This window comes from Pteropus alecto, unplaced genomic scaffold, assembly GCF_000325575.1.
Source record: "Pteropus alecto unplaced genomic scaffold, ASM32557v1 scaffold9, whole genome shotgun sequence".
NCBI lineage: Eukaryota > Metazoa > Chordata > Mammalia > Chiroptera > Pteropodidae > Pteropus > Pteropus alecto.
In genome coordinates, this window is record NW_006442106.1 from 343,957 (window position 1) to 357,710 (window position 13,754).

General features: G+C 49.7%; 1 protein-coding gene across 2 annotated transcripts; it reads left to right on the forward strand.

Annotated features, from left to right (window-relative positions):
• Positions 1–1,571: 1,571 nt before the first annotated feature.
• On the forward strand, positions 1,572–13,521 carry CD22 (CD22 molecule). Of its 2 annotated transcripts, none has more exons than XM_006919869.1 (14): positions 1,572–1,592; positions 4,008–4,063; positions 4,323–4,724; positions 5,712–6,014; positions 7,131–7,415; positions 7,540–7,803; positions 8,880–9,137; positions 9,330–9,593; positions 9,676–9,939; positions 11,247–11,343; positions 11,555–11,630; positions 11,800–11,918; positions 12,333–12,417; positions 12,711–13,521. In XM_006919869.1, the coding sequence occupies exons 2-14, from the start codon at positions 4,030–4,032 to the stop codon at positions 12,840–12,842; spliced, it is 2,583 nt and encodes an 860-aa protein (XP_006919931.1). In that variant the 5' UTR covers positions 1,572–1,592; positions 4,008–4,029; the 3' UTR covers positions 12,843–13,521. The 2 variants fall into 2 exon arrangements, with proteins under 2 accessions (XP_006919931.1, XP_024894310.1); XM_025038542.1 differs by having other exon boundaries at positions 4,329–4,724.
• Positions 13,522–13,754: the final 233 nt, after the last annotated feature.

A 13,754-nucleotide genomic window follows, 5' to 3' on the forward strand; every position in this document is an offset into this window, starting at 1 on the left:
ACACCTGCTCCATCTTCCTAGAACCATGTCTGGTATTTTTGCTGTACCATCTGTGCCATAGACATCTTTGCCACAAGCATTTTGCCACATATCTAATTGGCCATAAGGCAATTTTGCCATAAAAAAAGATAAAATAACTAGTTGACAGTTTGGGGTTTTTGTTTGTTTGTTTGGTTTCATTTCTCCATTGACTAATCAATCAACCACTGTAAAAAAAAATTAAAATAACTAGTTGACAGTTTGGTGTTTTTATTTGGTTTCATTTCTGCATTAACAAAGTTTTCACAGTTACTCCAATTTTTATATTATAAATGAATCTTCACTAGCCCCTTTGGCTGGTCTATCCAGATGTAGCGGAGGTCTTAAAATAGTTAGCATTTTTTCCAGATGATAGTGATTGTCTCCCAAAGTTAGTTTCTTATTTCAAAACACACTACATAAAAAATAAGGAAAAAGAGGCTAAAGGCTCTCCTTGAAGGTTTAGAGTTGAACCCACATTTCCTATAGAACTAAGTGTTTAGGTACAATTAGGCACAAAATAAAATCAGTTACTTGCACAGTATCGCTATGAGTCTACACACATTTTTAATGTATTCAAATATTTTATATTTCACAATAAAGTCTTTTAAATTTTGTCATCGCCTTTTAAATATCCCTTTTATTTTTCAAGATTTTATCTTTTTTTAATGACAAAATTGTCTTAAAGCTTATCAGTTATGAAGCGAAAACATTGTGGCAAAAATGCTGGTGGTAAAAATGTTTGTGCCAAAGATACCTGCAGCAAAAATGCTGTAGCGAAAGGGCCTAGGACTTCCCAGAACATCACTGCTTTCTGAAGAAATTGTTCTTTACTCTTTCTATTTTCTTCTCAACGCCCTGCAGTCAGAGTCAGTGGTGCCAGGGTGAAGACTCCTCAGAAGCTTCCCTTATCAGCTGTAGGATTTGCATGGCTTTGCCTGTTATCTAGTTCTGGTCTCAAACACTCACAGACTAGACATCTGATAAAAGGGGTGAAGTTTAGTTTCAAGACTTGTTCATCTGATAACTTCACATAAATTATCTTTTCCCTTCCTGACATCTACATGCTTTTTACTTATCCCTTGGTTGCTGCCAAGGCGTCAGTGTCAGTGATCAGATTCTCTACCATTCAAGCCTATGGAGGGAAAGTAATGGGAATGAGAATAATTGGATGGTGTCACTAAATGACAAATACTTTCAAGTTGAGTTGTGTCTTTTTCAGCAGGCTGGTAGTTTTAATCTGGTTGTATTGAGTTGTTAGCATTTTCTGAGAGCCGGATAGAGGGAAATTGTGGAGGACTCAGCTCCGAAACGCATCTGGTATAGAAACTCCATACGCTGAAACAAAAAAACAACCACAGACATTTTAGTGTTCCTTCTGATCTGACTCCAATTCCCCATCCCCTTTGTTGCCTCTTTTCCCCACTTTCCGGATCATCATGCTTCTTGGTCACAGAGAGGCAGAGGGTGTGGCCAAAGAGGGTAAAAATTAGTCACTAGAGACTTTGCTGTGCTTCTTCTTTTACTCTCAGATGCTGCCAGGGTCTCTGAAGAGGGAAGACACCAGGAAACAGGTAAAACTATTTCGTTCTCTTTTGCATTCAATGAGCAAGTATGAAGCAGTCGCTGTGTACCAGGCAGAATTCTTGAGGCTGGGAGCACAGCGGGGAGCCCCTTCTCTCTCTCTTGCTGTGTGCAAAAGGTTCATAAAGCCCTGTCTTTGGGCATCCCTGCCGGGCCTGGCCAATTTGCTGAGGGCCCAAGGGGTCACTGGATGCCCAGGAGGAAGGAATGGACCCAGGGAGACTGGCTCTGAGGTCCTGCAAGGCCCTAAACAGGCCTGTGTTGAGCAGACCACAGGGCTGGACAGCATGGCCTTGTCCTGAGCCTTGGTGCCTAATGCCTACTGTCCCCAACACTCCACCATGCTTCAGCAGCCTTTCAATTTCAGGCCTGGAGTCCACTTCTTGTGTCCCAGAGGCTGCCTGGCGCTCCTTAGGGTAAGCACATGGCCCTGCTTTGAGAAGCGTTGCTCTTCCACTTACTCAGAGTTCTTAAGCCAGTCTCCAATGAAGGCATAGCCGGTGGCTGCTGACAGAGGGGGCACAATGGCCCAGCTGTAGGAGGCTAGTCTTCGCCATGAGGCATGGAATCTGGCCGCTGCCACAGCCCTTGTGGAAACCCGAAAGGGATCCATAGTGCATCCCTCAGAACACTGACCCTGCAACCCTGCCAAGTTTTTCATGGAACACATAAAATAGTTCCCATGGCTAAAAAAGTGTGGGCAATGTACTGTATGTACTCTAACCCCCATGTTGGGAGATGTATGATGCACACACAATTGATTAAAAGGTTTGGAAAGACCTGCAGTAAAGAATCTTATTTAACTTTTTAAAACCAGCTTCTCTCAAATGGATGTGACCTTAAAGACTTTTTTGTGTGTAGCACTATCAGCACCTGCAGAGCTGGTGTCAGCTCTGCCTGGAGGGTCTGCCTCGGTTCAGACCCCTCACCCCTACCCCTACTTTCCTGCCTGGGCACAGATTCCTTCCTGCTTTCAGCCAGCAGCTTAGCTTTCCCCACAAAGGGTGCTGCGTACCCAACAGACTTTGGCAGGAGCCACGGAGCCTGAGGAGATAAACAGCCGGTGGGTGAGTGGGGGCAGGGGGTGTTGATGCGTGGGAAACATTGACTGGGCTGGTGGAAGGGGCACAGGTCTGTGCTGAGACAGGAGACACACTCTGTGGACACATCCTGCCCAGCTCCCAGGGGACCAGCCCTGAGAGCACAGCTATGCAAATTGGGACTTTAATTAACTCTATGTAAATGTAACTTTGTAAAAGTCTAGTAAGGGTGATGGGCCAGCTTTCAGCAGAGAGAGGGAGTGAGAGAGAGGCAGCAGTTGTACACTGGCAGTCCTTGGACTGCTGCTAAGTCCGCAGACAGGTTTTGTTTGACTATCACTGTGTTTCGTTTGTTTGTTTGTTTGTTTGTTTGTTTGTTTGTTTTTGTTTAGCAGAACATTTATTATATTAAAGAAATGAAAGTGAGGCTGTTTCAATGAATGGGAAAAATGATGGAACCCTGGCCACTCACCAGGCCTCTAGGGTACTCTGACTCTGGCCCAACTTTGTTTGTTTGTTTTTGTTTAGCAGGACATTTAACATGATAATCTGGCTTCTTCCCTTAAAACAGTAGAAGATCTGGAAGTGCTGAGCCCACATTCCCACTTGGCAACAATTAGTGGGAACTGAGAAAGTCATGGCCTTTACATGACCTTCGACCCCACCTGGTTGATTTATGTTTCCTACCCAGCCCCTGGGGGCATCTGAGAGGGGCCCTTGGATCATATTCTCCTAAGTCCTTCCAGACCTCTCTAAATGCTTCCTGATATCATATTTAATTATTGGTCTTAAAGTTATTTTTTTCCTAGTCTTTAAAATCAAGATTTGGCCATGTAAAACCCTATGTAAAACTTCACTAGATTGCCCCAAAGTGAGCTCCAAGTTACCCAGGGCCTGGTATTCCAGGTGCTCAGTTGTCTGGTGCTACTCAAAGCCTGAGAGCAGGAAGTTTATACAATTATGGATGGGTGGGTGGGTGGATGGATGGATGGGTGGATGGATGGATGGATGGATGGATGGATGGATGGATGGATGGATGGATGGTTGGGTGGGTGGATGGATGGATGGATGGATGGATGGATGGGTGGATGGATGGATGGATAGGTGAGTGGATGGATGGATAGAAGAAAGGAAGGAATGCTGGGGAGAGAGAGAGGCTAGCACAACAGGGTTTTTGGGCTGATGGATGAGGCATGGCCTACCCAGAGAAGGCCTTGTGTGCATCCAGAAGTCCACAACCCACCATGCAACTAGACGTGGGCTTTCTGGGATTGAGAAAAAGGGGTCAGAGCTCAGTGGGTGAGTAAGAAAAGCCATCTAGAAAAAGTGACCAAGTGGCTCAAAGACGAACTCTTCCTGCCCCAGGCTCCTGCCTAGACGCAACAGCATGCATCTCCTTGGCCCCTTGCTCCTGCTCCTTGGTAAGGACTGTGGCCTGGACTGGCACGTGGGTTCTAGGAGGACTTTGGAGCTGGAGGAGGAGGGAAGATCTGGGGCAGAGAAGAGTAAATGTGGGGTAGGGTGGGGCCAGGCTGTGGACACCTGCGTATATATGCTTCTCTCTTTGTGTCTCGCTCTCTTTGTGTCTCTCCTCTCTCCCTCTTTCTTCAGAGGGGTTTCTTTATTCCTTTGAAAGCTCTCCATGCCCCCTCAATAATGCTTTCTGATCACTGTGGTGAGTTCTAGAATACTTGGCTTTCTCTGACTCAGAAGATTGGAAGTTTGAGCACCCTAAAACCCTCTACGCTTGGGAGGGGGCCTGCATCTGCATACCCTGCCAATACAAAATTCCAGAGAAAAGAGAGCCCCGGGACAACAAAAGAAAGGTCCTGGACAACCTCACAGTGTACCATAATTACACGTATGACCAAAAGGCCAAGGACTTCAACGGGAGCATCCTCTACCAGATGACAAAGATGAAGGAGTTTCCCTCTCAGGAAAGGATACAGTTCCTGGGAGACGAGACGTCCAACTGCACCCTGCATATCCGCTCTGTAAACACCCAAGACAGCGGTGTCCTGGGGCTGAGGACGACATCAGGGGCTGATAAATGGATGGAGAATATATTCCTCAACGTCTCCAGTAAGGCCCTGGGGATGGGATCTTTTGCCTCGGGCATGGGCAAGGACGGAAGTGGGAAACAATTGACTCTTGGGACAGGGGCCGAAACCCAGGTTGCCTGCAGAGGTCAGGGCGGGGGGTGGGGTGGGGGGACGGGGTTGCCAGTGAGTGACTTAGGCAGCACAAGACAATGGAGCTCTGGCCAGCTAGAGCATGAGTGCTTTTCCCTCCTCAAGTATCCTAGCTGCCACTCAGTTCCATTCTGGAATCTGGGTTCCAGGCTGCCTGATTTTTCAAGAGAAGATAAAACTCTAGATTTTCAAGTGAAGTCTCACAATGTATTAATGCTGGTAGTTAATTCTAATTTGCCCTTCATGATTAAATGACACATGTGTAGAAGGTAGATCGAACACCGATCTGTGGCCTCCACCCCAGCTAGTGCTCTCACTCCATTCCATAGCCTCTTTTTATGGTGGGGGTTTTAGGCAGCCCTACACATGGAGTGAGAGATGTAGCTTCAGACCCTGCAGTCTGAAGGCGGCCCAGCCCTGGGAGAGCTGAGGCTGGCTGCCCACAGGCTTGCTCCTCTAAAGGAACGTCCTAAAGAAATGCTGTGTGGGGTGCCTCCAATACTAAGGCCATTAAACAATGAAGGCTTGTCATCACTGAAGCTAAGAAATGCATGTTGAACTAAACTGGTAAAATTCACTTAGGGGTGGTGGGGAGAGTGATCTTGAAAACATTTAGAAAGCAAACATTTGGGAGTGAAAATAAAGTAAGTACAAAATATGAATTGTAATTCCTAAGGCAATTCAGCACCCACAAGACCTTTCAGAAGGTGCTTCAGCTGAGCAAAAGTGGTTCAGAACAGAGGAAGGAGAGCCAGGAGAGAGGTGGATGGACTGGTGAGGGTTATTTGGGGCTGGGCATCCACGGCCAGTGTAAGAGGCTAGGACACAGCGGTCCTCAGTCTTCCAGGCTGCCAGCATGGTCCCTACTCTTTTGCAGAAACGGCTCCTCCACCTCTCATTCAGCTCCCTCTAGAAATCCGGGAGTCCCAGAAGGTCACACTGACCTGCTTGCTGAATTTCTCCTGCTTTGAGTACCAGATCAGATTGCAGTGGTCCCCGGAGTCATTTCAGCTTCTCTCTGCCACCTCAACTACCCTGACTACTAAGACCGTCTCCACCCAGAGCGAGCTCACAATGCAGCCTAATTGGACCCACCATGGCCAGAATCTGACCTGCCAGCTCTGGAATGACAATGCAGGCGGGCTGCTCTCCTACAAAACCGTGCAGCTGGATGTGAAGCGTGAGTCTCCCCCAAGCTCCTATGGGGAAAATGAAAGACCTGTCCCCTTCTCCCCAGCTCCTCAGTGAGCACCCAGGGTGGCAGGAGCCTCCAAAGAAGGAAGCGTAGTCAGTTTGGGGCCCTTGCAGCTGGGGATGGCCCAGGCAGAGCTGTGTTTTCTCCTCCACCATCTCTGTTGTCAGCCCTGGTGTGTCAGGAAACAGATTCATTTTAGCCTCTGCTTTTGTCTAACAGAATAAAATAATTTCGTCCATCCTTAAGCCATGACATGATTTGGGATCATCTGCTTAGGTATATTTTTTCTCCTTTGTGGGGGAGGGGGGCGGGGTTTGAGGAATATTTTCACATTATTATTTGTGCCTCATTCATTCATTCACTAGATATTTATTGCAAACCTACTAGGCGCCAGACCTTTTATGGCTGCCAGGGAGACAGCAGTGAGCAAGGCTCTTGCCTACGTGGAGCTAGCATTGCAGCAGGAGAGACAAACAATAAATAGATCAACAAAGAAATAGAGAACATAACTGTAGGTGGTGCTAAGTATATTAAGAAAAAAATGAAGCAGGGCTGGGGCAGAGGGCATGAGGGATGGAGACTTCTGTGAGGCAGGTGAAGGTGAGCTGAGAGTTGAGTGAAGGCAGGTAGGTATATTCACGATTCCAGAGAGAAGAAAGAGCAAGGACAAGGGCTTTGAGGTTGGCACTTGTGTTCGTAATAGGCAGGGGGACAGGGAGCCCCAGCGCTGTGTCTGAGGGACCCAGTGTAGGAAAGGAAGGCCATGAGGACGGGCGCTTGAAGATTTTGGATTTTATTCTAACTGTGGACTCCACTGAACAGTTTCAAGCGGGGCAGTGACAAGTTCTGATTGACAGAATTGGAAATGCTGCTGGCTGCTGATGGAGACCAGACCTTCAGGGACTGGGGTAGGCAGGGAAGCAGAGAGAGGAGTTAAGAGGCCGTGACCATCACCAGTCAGTGCTTGTGGACAAGGCTGCACGCACCCACACACTATGTGTAGGCTGCTGCTTTATCAGAAGAAAAGCCCAACAATTTCTCACCTCTTTACAGCCTCTGAGAATTCTCTGTCCCCTCCACCACTGACCTTTGCTCCTCCAGACACCCCAAAGTTGGAGATCAAGGTCAGCCCTGAAGATGCCATTGTAAAAGAGGGAAATTCAGTGACCATGACGTGCCAGATCATCAGCAGCAACCCAGAGTACTGGACTATATTCTGGCTCAAGGATGGGAACCGACTGGAAGAGCAGGAAACACTGCAGAGGGAGAAGAAGATGGTCACACTCACTCTGCCCTCAGTGACCAAGGATATGAGTGGAGATTACCACTGTGAGGCCCAAAATGATATCGGCTCAGGACATTCACAAGTGGCCCTCCAAGTGCTCTGTGAGCCTCCCGGGAGCTGGGGAGGGGCAGGCAGGGTGTTAGCGTGGATGGAAGCAAGGCCCTTGAGAGGCCGGCAGAGGTCACTGCTCACCCCCATGCCACTTGCTTCTACACCTTTTTCCAGATGCTCCGAGACTTTCCTGGGTTCAGATCCAATCCTCACCAGCTAGGGAGGGAACTGGAGTAGCGCTGACTTGCATGGCAGTGGCCAATCCTCCTTCAACAGATTATACCTGGTATCACAATAACACTGAAATCTGGAGAAGCACAAACGAGACCATCCACATCTCGAAGGTCTCCCTCAGCCATGCTGGGAAGTATTCCTGCCTGGCAAAAAACAGCGTTGATTCTGGACCAATGAGCCGGGACGCTGAGTTGGACATCCAGTGTGAGTATTCACAGAGCCTCTGGGTTTTAGACGGAGAAGATGGAAGTGGGCCGAGGAGGAAAGTAGATGCCTGGGTCCTAGAATGGACAGCAAGCAGAAGCCAGGGGCTCTTCTCAGAGGTGCCCCTGAGGTGTAAGCTTCTCAGAGCAGGTGTTCTGTTGTTGTTCACAGTTAGATTCTCAGCACCAGAACAGGGTGTGGCTCATGGTAGGTGCTCAGTAGATGTTTGTTGAATGAATAACCTGAATGATGCTGGGGCTTCATGATGGACATGGAGACTTGGTGTCACCAGGCAGTGGCTGAGTCCCAGAAGGGGTCCTGAAATTCTCGAGGAGAACTAAGGCGAAATGTCTCATTACCTCTCCAGCATCAGACCCCGTTTAACACAGTGAATTTTGTCACTAAGCTGAGCTCAGAACAAAGAGAATCCACAGTTTGGATCCTTGGACCCTGAGACGTCATAGTTTGCGCCAGATATGCTGATGGGAATGTCTAAATCGCAAACATCTAGACAGCCAGGTACATAACAGCAGCGGCGGCAGCGTTTCCTACACACCGCACGGATCTAAGGCTATCATCTTATTTTGTCCTGGCTACAATTCCATTAGGTACTCTTAGGACCCCCTTTGACAGATGAGTAAACTGAGGCCTGCAGCCCATGGTCACACAGCTCTAAGCGGTAGGGTCTGGCAGTTTTGGCTCCAGAGCTGTGCTTTACTATTGTTGTTGTTGTTGTTGTTGTTGTTGTTGTTGTTGTTAGCTGCCATGCTGCAGGGACCCAGCTCTGCACCCTAGACCCTTGCAGAGACCCACAAACAGCACCACGTGTTCTCTGTCAGAGCTTGCTCTTAACCACCGTGCCTTCCTGCCTCTAACCACAACCAGGCCAAATGGGCAGGGCAGGGTTCCTGTCCTCACATAGATGCAAGAGGAAAGCGCGAGACTTCCTCTGGTTAATCTAGGAACTGTGTGGAGGCAGGGCGCAGATCGGGGGAAAGAGGAAGCAGGAAGGAACAGGTATTATGGACAGTTGACTTTTCCTATTTCAGCTACCCATTTCTCTGATTTTGTCTCAGATGCCCCCAAGGAGGTAACCATAGTGCTTCAAAACCCCACGCCAATTCGAGAAGGAGACAATGTGACCCTGACCTGTAACTACACTTCCAGTAACCCCAGAGTTATCCGATATGAATGGAGTCCCCGAGGCTCCTGGAATGAACTCGTACCTGGGGTGCTGACGATTCAAAAAGTTTCCTGGAATGCCGGGCCATTCACCTGCGCAGCCTGTAACACATGGTGTTCGTGGGCTGCCCCTGTCAACCTGCATATCAAGTGTGAGTGATGTGGGCAGGGGAATCTGGGAGGTGGCCCAGGTGGGATACGGTGTAAAGACTGGAGCCTAGACCAGAATCTTCACAGTGAATTGAGGGATGAGAGTCAGGCCTCAAGGCCAAGGGGAAAGGAAGTCCTGGGGACAGGAAGAAAAACAGGACCCAAGAGGTCAGCCTGAGGCCCTTGTTCTCCAGATGCTCCCAAAGGTGTCAAGGTCCTATCCATCATCCCGCATTCTGAGATTCACTCTGGGGACCGCGTTCTCCTCCAATGTAACTTCTCAAGTAGCCATCCCACAGACGTCCGCTTCTTCTGGAAGAAAAATGGAATCCTTTTAAAGGAAGGAAGAGAACTGAGCTTTGACTCCATCTCTCCAGAAGATGCTGGAAGTTACAACTGCTTGGTCAACAACTCCATAGGACAGAGCACATCTGAGACCTGGATGCTCCAGGTGCTATGTGAGTGGCTGGAGCTGGAAGCTGAGAGCAGAGAAGGGCAGGTGACTGGCTACCTGGACTCTGATTTTGCTTCTCTTTACAGATGCACCTAGGAGGCTGTGGGTGTCTATGAGTCCGACAGACAGTGTGATGGAGGGGAAGAGGGCAGTCCTGACGTGTGAAAGTGATGCCAACCCTCCCATCTCCCAGTACACCTGGTTTGACTGGAATAACCAAAAGCTCCACCATTATGATCAGATACTGAGATTGGATCCTGTGAAAGTTGAGCACTCAGGCGCCTATTGGTGCCAGGCGGCCAACCAACTGGGTGTGGGCCAGTCGCCCCCCAGCATCCTTACTGTCTACTGTAAGGCCCTCTTTCTCTGCTTCTTTGGCCTTGGTCACTCCTGTGTCTTTCGTCCAAGGCTGTGCGTTCCGGACCACCTACCCCTTCTTCCCTACCCACTCCTTCCCTGTCCTGCCAGGCCAGCCCAGCCTGTGTGCGCAAAGGCACAGCCCTGCTCCACGTAACTCGCCTGTCTCCCCTGACATCTCCAGGAGGATTCCCTCTCAGGCTGTCCCCACCTTCCAGACACCCTGAGCACCTACTGGCTCCCTCTCTCTGTCTCACACTTGTTTTTATCTTTTGAGATTTGTGGGTTGTTTTTTTTTTTAAGACCATATAAGCACAAGGTAAAAAATTAAAACGGCATGAAAGGATAAATAGTGGAAAGACAGACACCTCTCCTTTCTTGCTCCCCGAGAACTTTCCCCTCCAGCTCATGGCCTTCACGGTTGGCAGGCAGCCATTTATGTCTCCTTACTGAGAATTCTCTCTGAGAGTAATATGCATCTATACATCTGTCTACACACCCTTCTTTGTTATACAAATGGTGGCAGGGCTCACACTTTGCCCTGAACTTTCTTTTTTTCCATGTAACAACACCACTTGAAGAGTGTGCATATACAGTGTCTAAAGAGTCTGGAAACATAGGGTAGATATTTAATTTATTTATTATACGCTTTCAGATTTATGATTGGAGCCATGGTTTTTAATTTAGAGGCTCATCGTCTACAAAGCTGGACACTAAAGGGAACAGCCCAAGCGTCTTATTTGGAAATGTAACATGTTATATAAAAACATGTTCCCTGGGTCTCCACTTTGCAGACACCCTGGAAGACTGCCTCTTGCTCTGAGGGCTGCGTTGTATTCCCGCGTACGGATGCTACATGACTTATGTACCCAGTGCCCTCCTCGAGGCGTGTGCTGTCTCTTGCGCCGGACACCCCTGCAAGGGTAGTCGCAGGATAAATTCCTACATGGAATTGCTGGTCCAAGCACAGCGATTTGAAGTTCCGATAGTGTGGCCAAACTGCCCTCTGAAGAGGTTGTACCCATTTGTGAAGGTTACATGCTCTGTGTGTGCTTGGGCCTGACACAAAGCAGGAGCTTCTAGCCCTTTCCTCCTAATAGAAGGTCTAGAGGGCAGAGACTGGCTTCTCCCTCTTCCTCTGCATCACATCCTCATGGGTGCAGAAGCCCTGCAGGCAAAAGCACGGGGGGCTCTGCAAAGAGAAGTCAAGTATGCCCACCAGGCAAATGCCTCAGGGCAGAGCGGACTGGTATCTGACTGAGGCCGTGTCATCAACTGACAGTCCTCCTTTCTCCGTCAGATAGCCCAGAGACCATCAGCAGGCGAGTGGCCCTGGGCGTGGGGCTCTGCCTGGCCATCCTCCTCCTGGCCATCTGGGGAGTCAAGTTTCAGCAAAGGTGAGCTTTCCTGCTGCCCCGCTTCCCCTTCTACCCCTCTTCCCCCTCGCTCCCTCCCCTTCCCATTTCATCTCCCTCCCACTCCTTTTCCTCCCTTCCCCCTCCCTCTCCGTGGTCATTCTTGCAACTCCAGTCCTATAGGCCTCAGCCTGCCGGTTCCACAGGCTCTTCCCATCCCTTAATACTCATCGAGTGGGTCTTTATTTCTTAGTTGGAGGAGGATTCAGAGCCAGCAGGGCCTTCAGGAAAATTCCAGTGGGCAGAGCTTCTTCGTGAGGAATAAAAAGGTAGGATGGAGAAAGATGAAATTCAGGGCGGACCTGAATTCAAGCAAAGAAACCAAGTGAAGCAGGGTGAGAAGAGTCCTGTGGGGAGGCCTGGGGTGCCAGAGGCCAGGGGGAGGGAGCGAGGGTCGGGAAAGGAGGGGTGAGAGCTGAAACCTTGTCTCTCTCCCAGATTAGAAGGGCCCCCCTTTCTGAAGGCCCCCACTCCCTGGGCTGCTACAATCCGGTGATGGAAGACGCCATCAGCTACGCTGTCTTGAACTTTCCTGAGAATAACACGCCAAGGATTGGGTACTGACGGTCCTGGGAGGGTGACACCCACACCCTGGGAGGGCTGTGGGAGGAAAAGCTCGTGTCCCACCTGCCATCTTTGTGCCAAGCCTGTGCCAGGCACCATCATATACCATTTCCTCATTCCGGCTCCATAACAACACCCTCCCCCTAGGTGGGTAATGGTCTCAGGAATTGGACCTGTCCAAGCCAGGAGCATGTGTGCCCAGAGTCAGTCTCTATTGCCCAGGTTAAGAGTGCGGTGCATCCATCCACCCACTCATTTGACACATTAGCTCCTACTTACTGTGAGCATTAGGCATTATAATAAGGGGCTGGGAGGCTGGGTGCTCTTGGGGTCTAGGGAAGTTGAAAGAAGGAGGCAGCTTTGTGAGAAATGCTTCGTTTGTGGTCATCCATTTGCCCTCCTTTCAGAGATGCAGGGACCTCAGAGGTGCCGAGACTTTCCCTAAACAGAGACGATACAGTTACTTACTCTGTGGTGCACAAGCGTCAGGTGGTAAGAAGGCAGGGCTATGGAAGGTGGGGGAGTGGGGCCAGATGAGGAGACTTGGGTGGACTCAGTGGTGGCAAAAGCTGGGCGGTGGGAAGGTTGCTGAGGCCCAGCCGTGGTCAGAGCCAGGGCAGGCACCTCCCAGTTTGAGATGCCAACAGCAGCCAGTTTCTGGACAAGAGGACTCCTGCTCAGGCTCTTAAGCCCCCAGTGGAGTCAAGGAGAGAGTGGGCAGAGAAAGCAGATGGTGGGAGGCTGGCGACCGTGAGGCCAAGCTGACCACAACGTACCTTTCTCAGGGCGACTATGAGAATGTGACTCCAGATGTTCCAGAAGACGAGGAGATACATTACTCGGAGCTGGTTCATTTTGGGGCTGGGGAGCGGCCTCTGGACCACGAAGGGGTGGAATATGTGACCCTCAAACGCTGACTTGCAAATGGGCTGAGGCAGAAGTGCCGAGGAGTTGCAGGGGTCCGGTGATCATGGAGCTTTTCCATGCAGTCTCCCTCTACACACACACACACACACACACACACACACACACAATTACTGCACCCCCGGTCACTACAGAGATTTGGGCATGGCCCAGAGATAGTCTTCCTTCTCAGCATTGGTAACGCCAACTGTCCAAAAGGCCTGCCGCTGGCCTTTTCCCACTCTCCTTCCCACCCAGAAACTCATCTAAACACCTCGCATGCACTGGACAAATTCCCTGCCCCTCTGTCACTACCCACCCTCTCCAAAACCTCATGCCCAGCTGGCTGAGTCCCTGCTGGGATCAGCTTTGTCCCTAGTTTTTATTCTTTCCCTCCCCATCCCCTGACACCCTCCTGCCCCATCCCATTCAGATAACCCCACTCACTAATCTTATGCCTAATTTCTACCTTTGGGGCAAAACCCAGAGAAAGGGACAGAAGTGAAGTAGAAAGAGGCACTGTCTCATGCTGGTTTCTCCTCGACCTGCCAGCGAGGCATTCCATGGACGGGCTCACACCGCTGCAGCCCCACCCTCCGAGGCCTCGGGGTCTGAGACATACACCCATGTGGACAAACATGTGACGAACACGGAGCTGCACAATAAAAATGGCTAAGATATCACTTTGAAAAACCAGTGAGCTATTTCTAGTCTGTGGAATCAGAGTGGGATGAGAACATGGAGGAGGCACCATGGGGCCTGGGGAGAAGGGAAAAGAGTCCAGGTAACTTCAGGATCAAATCAGCAGATTGGAGACTTTGTTCTCTTTTGGCAAAGCGTGCACTGGGTCTGACTCTGAGACTGACTCTTCTACTTGACTAGCCCAGCGACTGTGGGAAAAGTTCACCAGCTTATCTGAACCTTGG

Excerpts from the sequence above, each read along its gene's own strand:
- CD22 (XM_006919869.1), top strand. The coding sequence starts at position 4,030 with ATGCATCTCCTTGGCCCCTTGCTCCTGCTCCTTG. Across the intron at positions 4,725-5,711 it reads TATATTCCTCAACGTCTCCA|AAACGGCTCCTCCACCTCTC; the intron begins GTAAGGCCCTGG and ends ACTCTTTTGCAG. Across the intron at positions 11,919-12,332 it reads AATAACACGCCAAGGATTGG|AGATGCAGGGACCTCAGAGG; the intron begins GTACTGACGGTC and ends CCCTCCTTTCAG.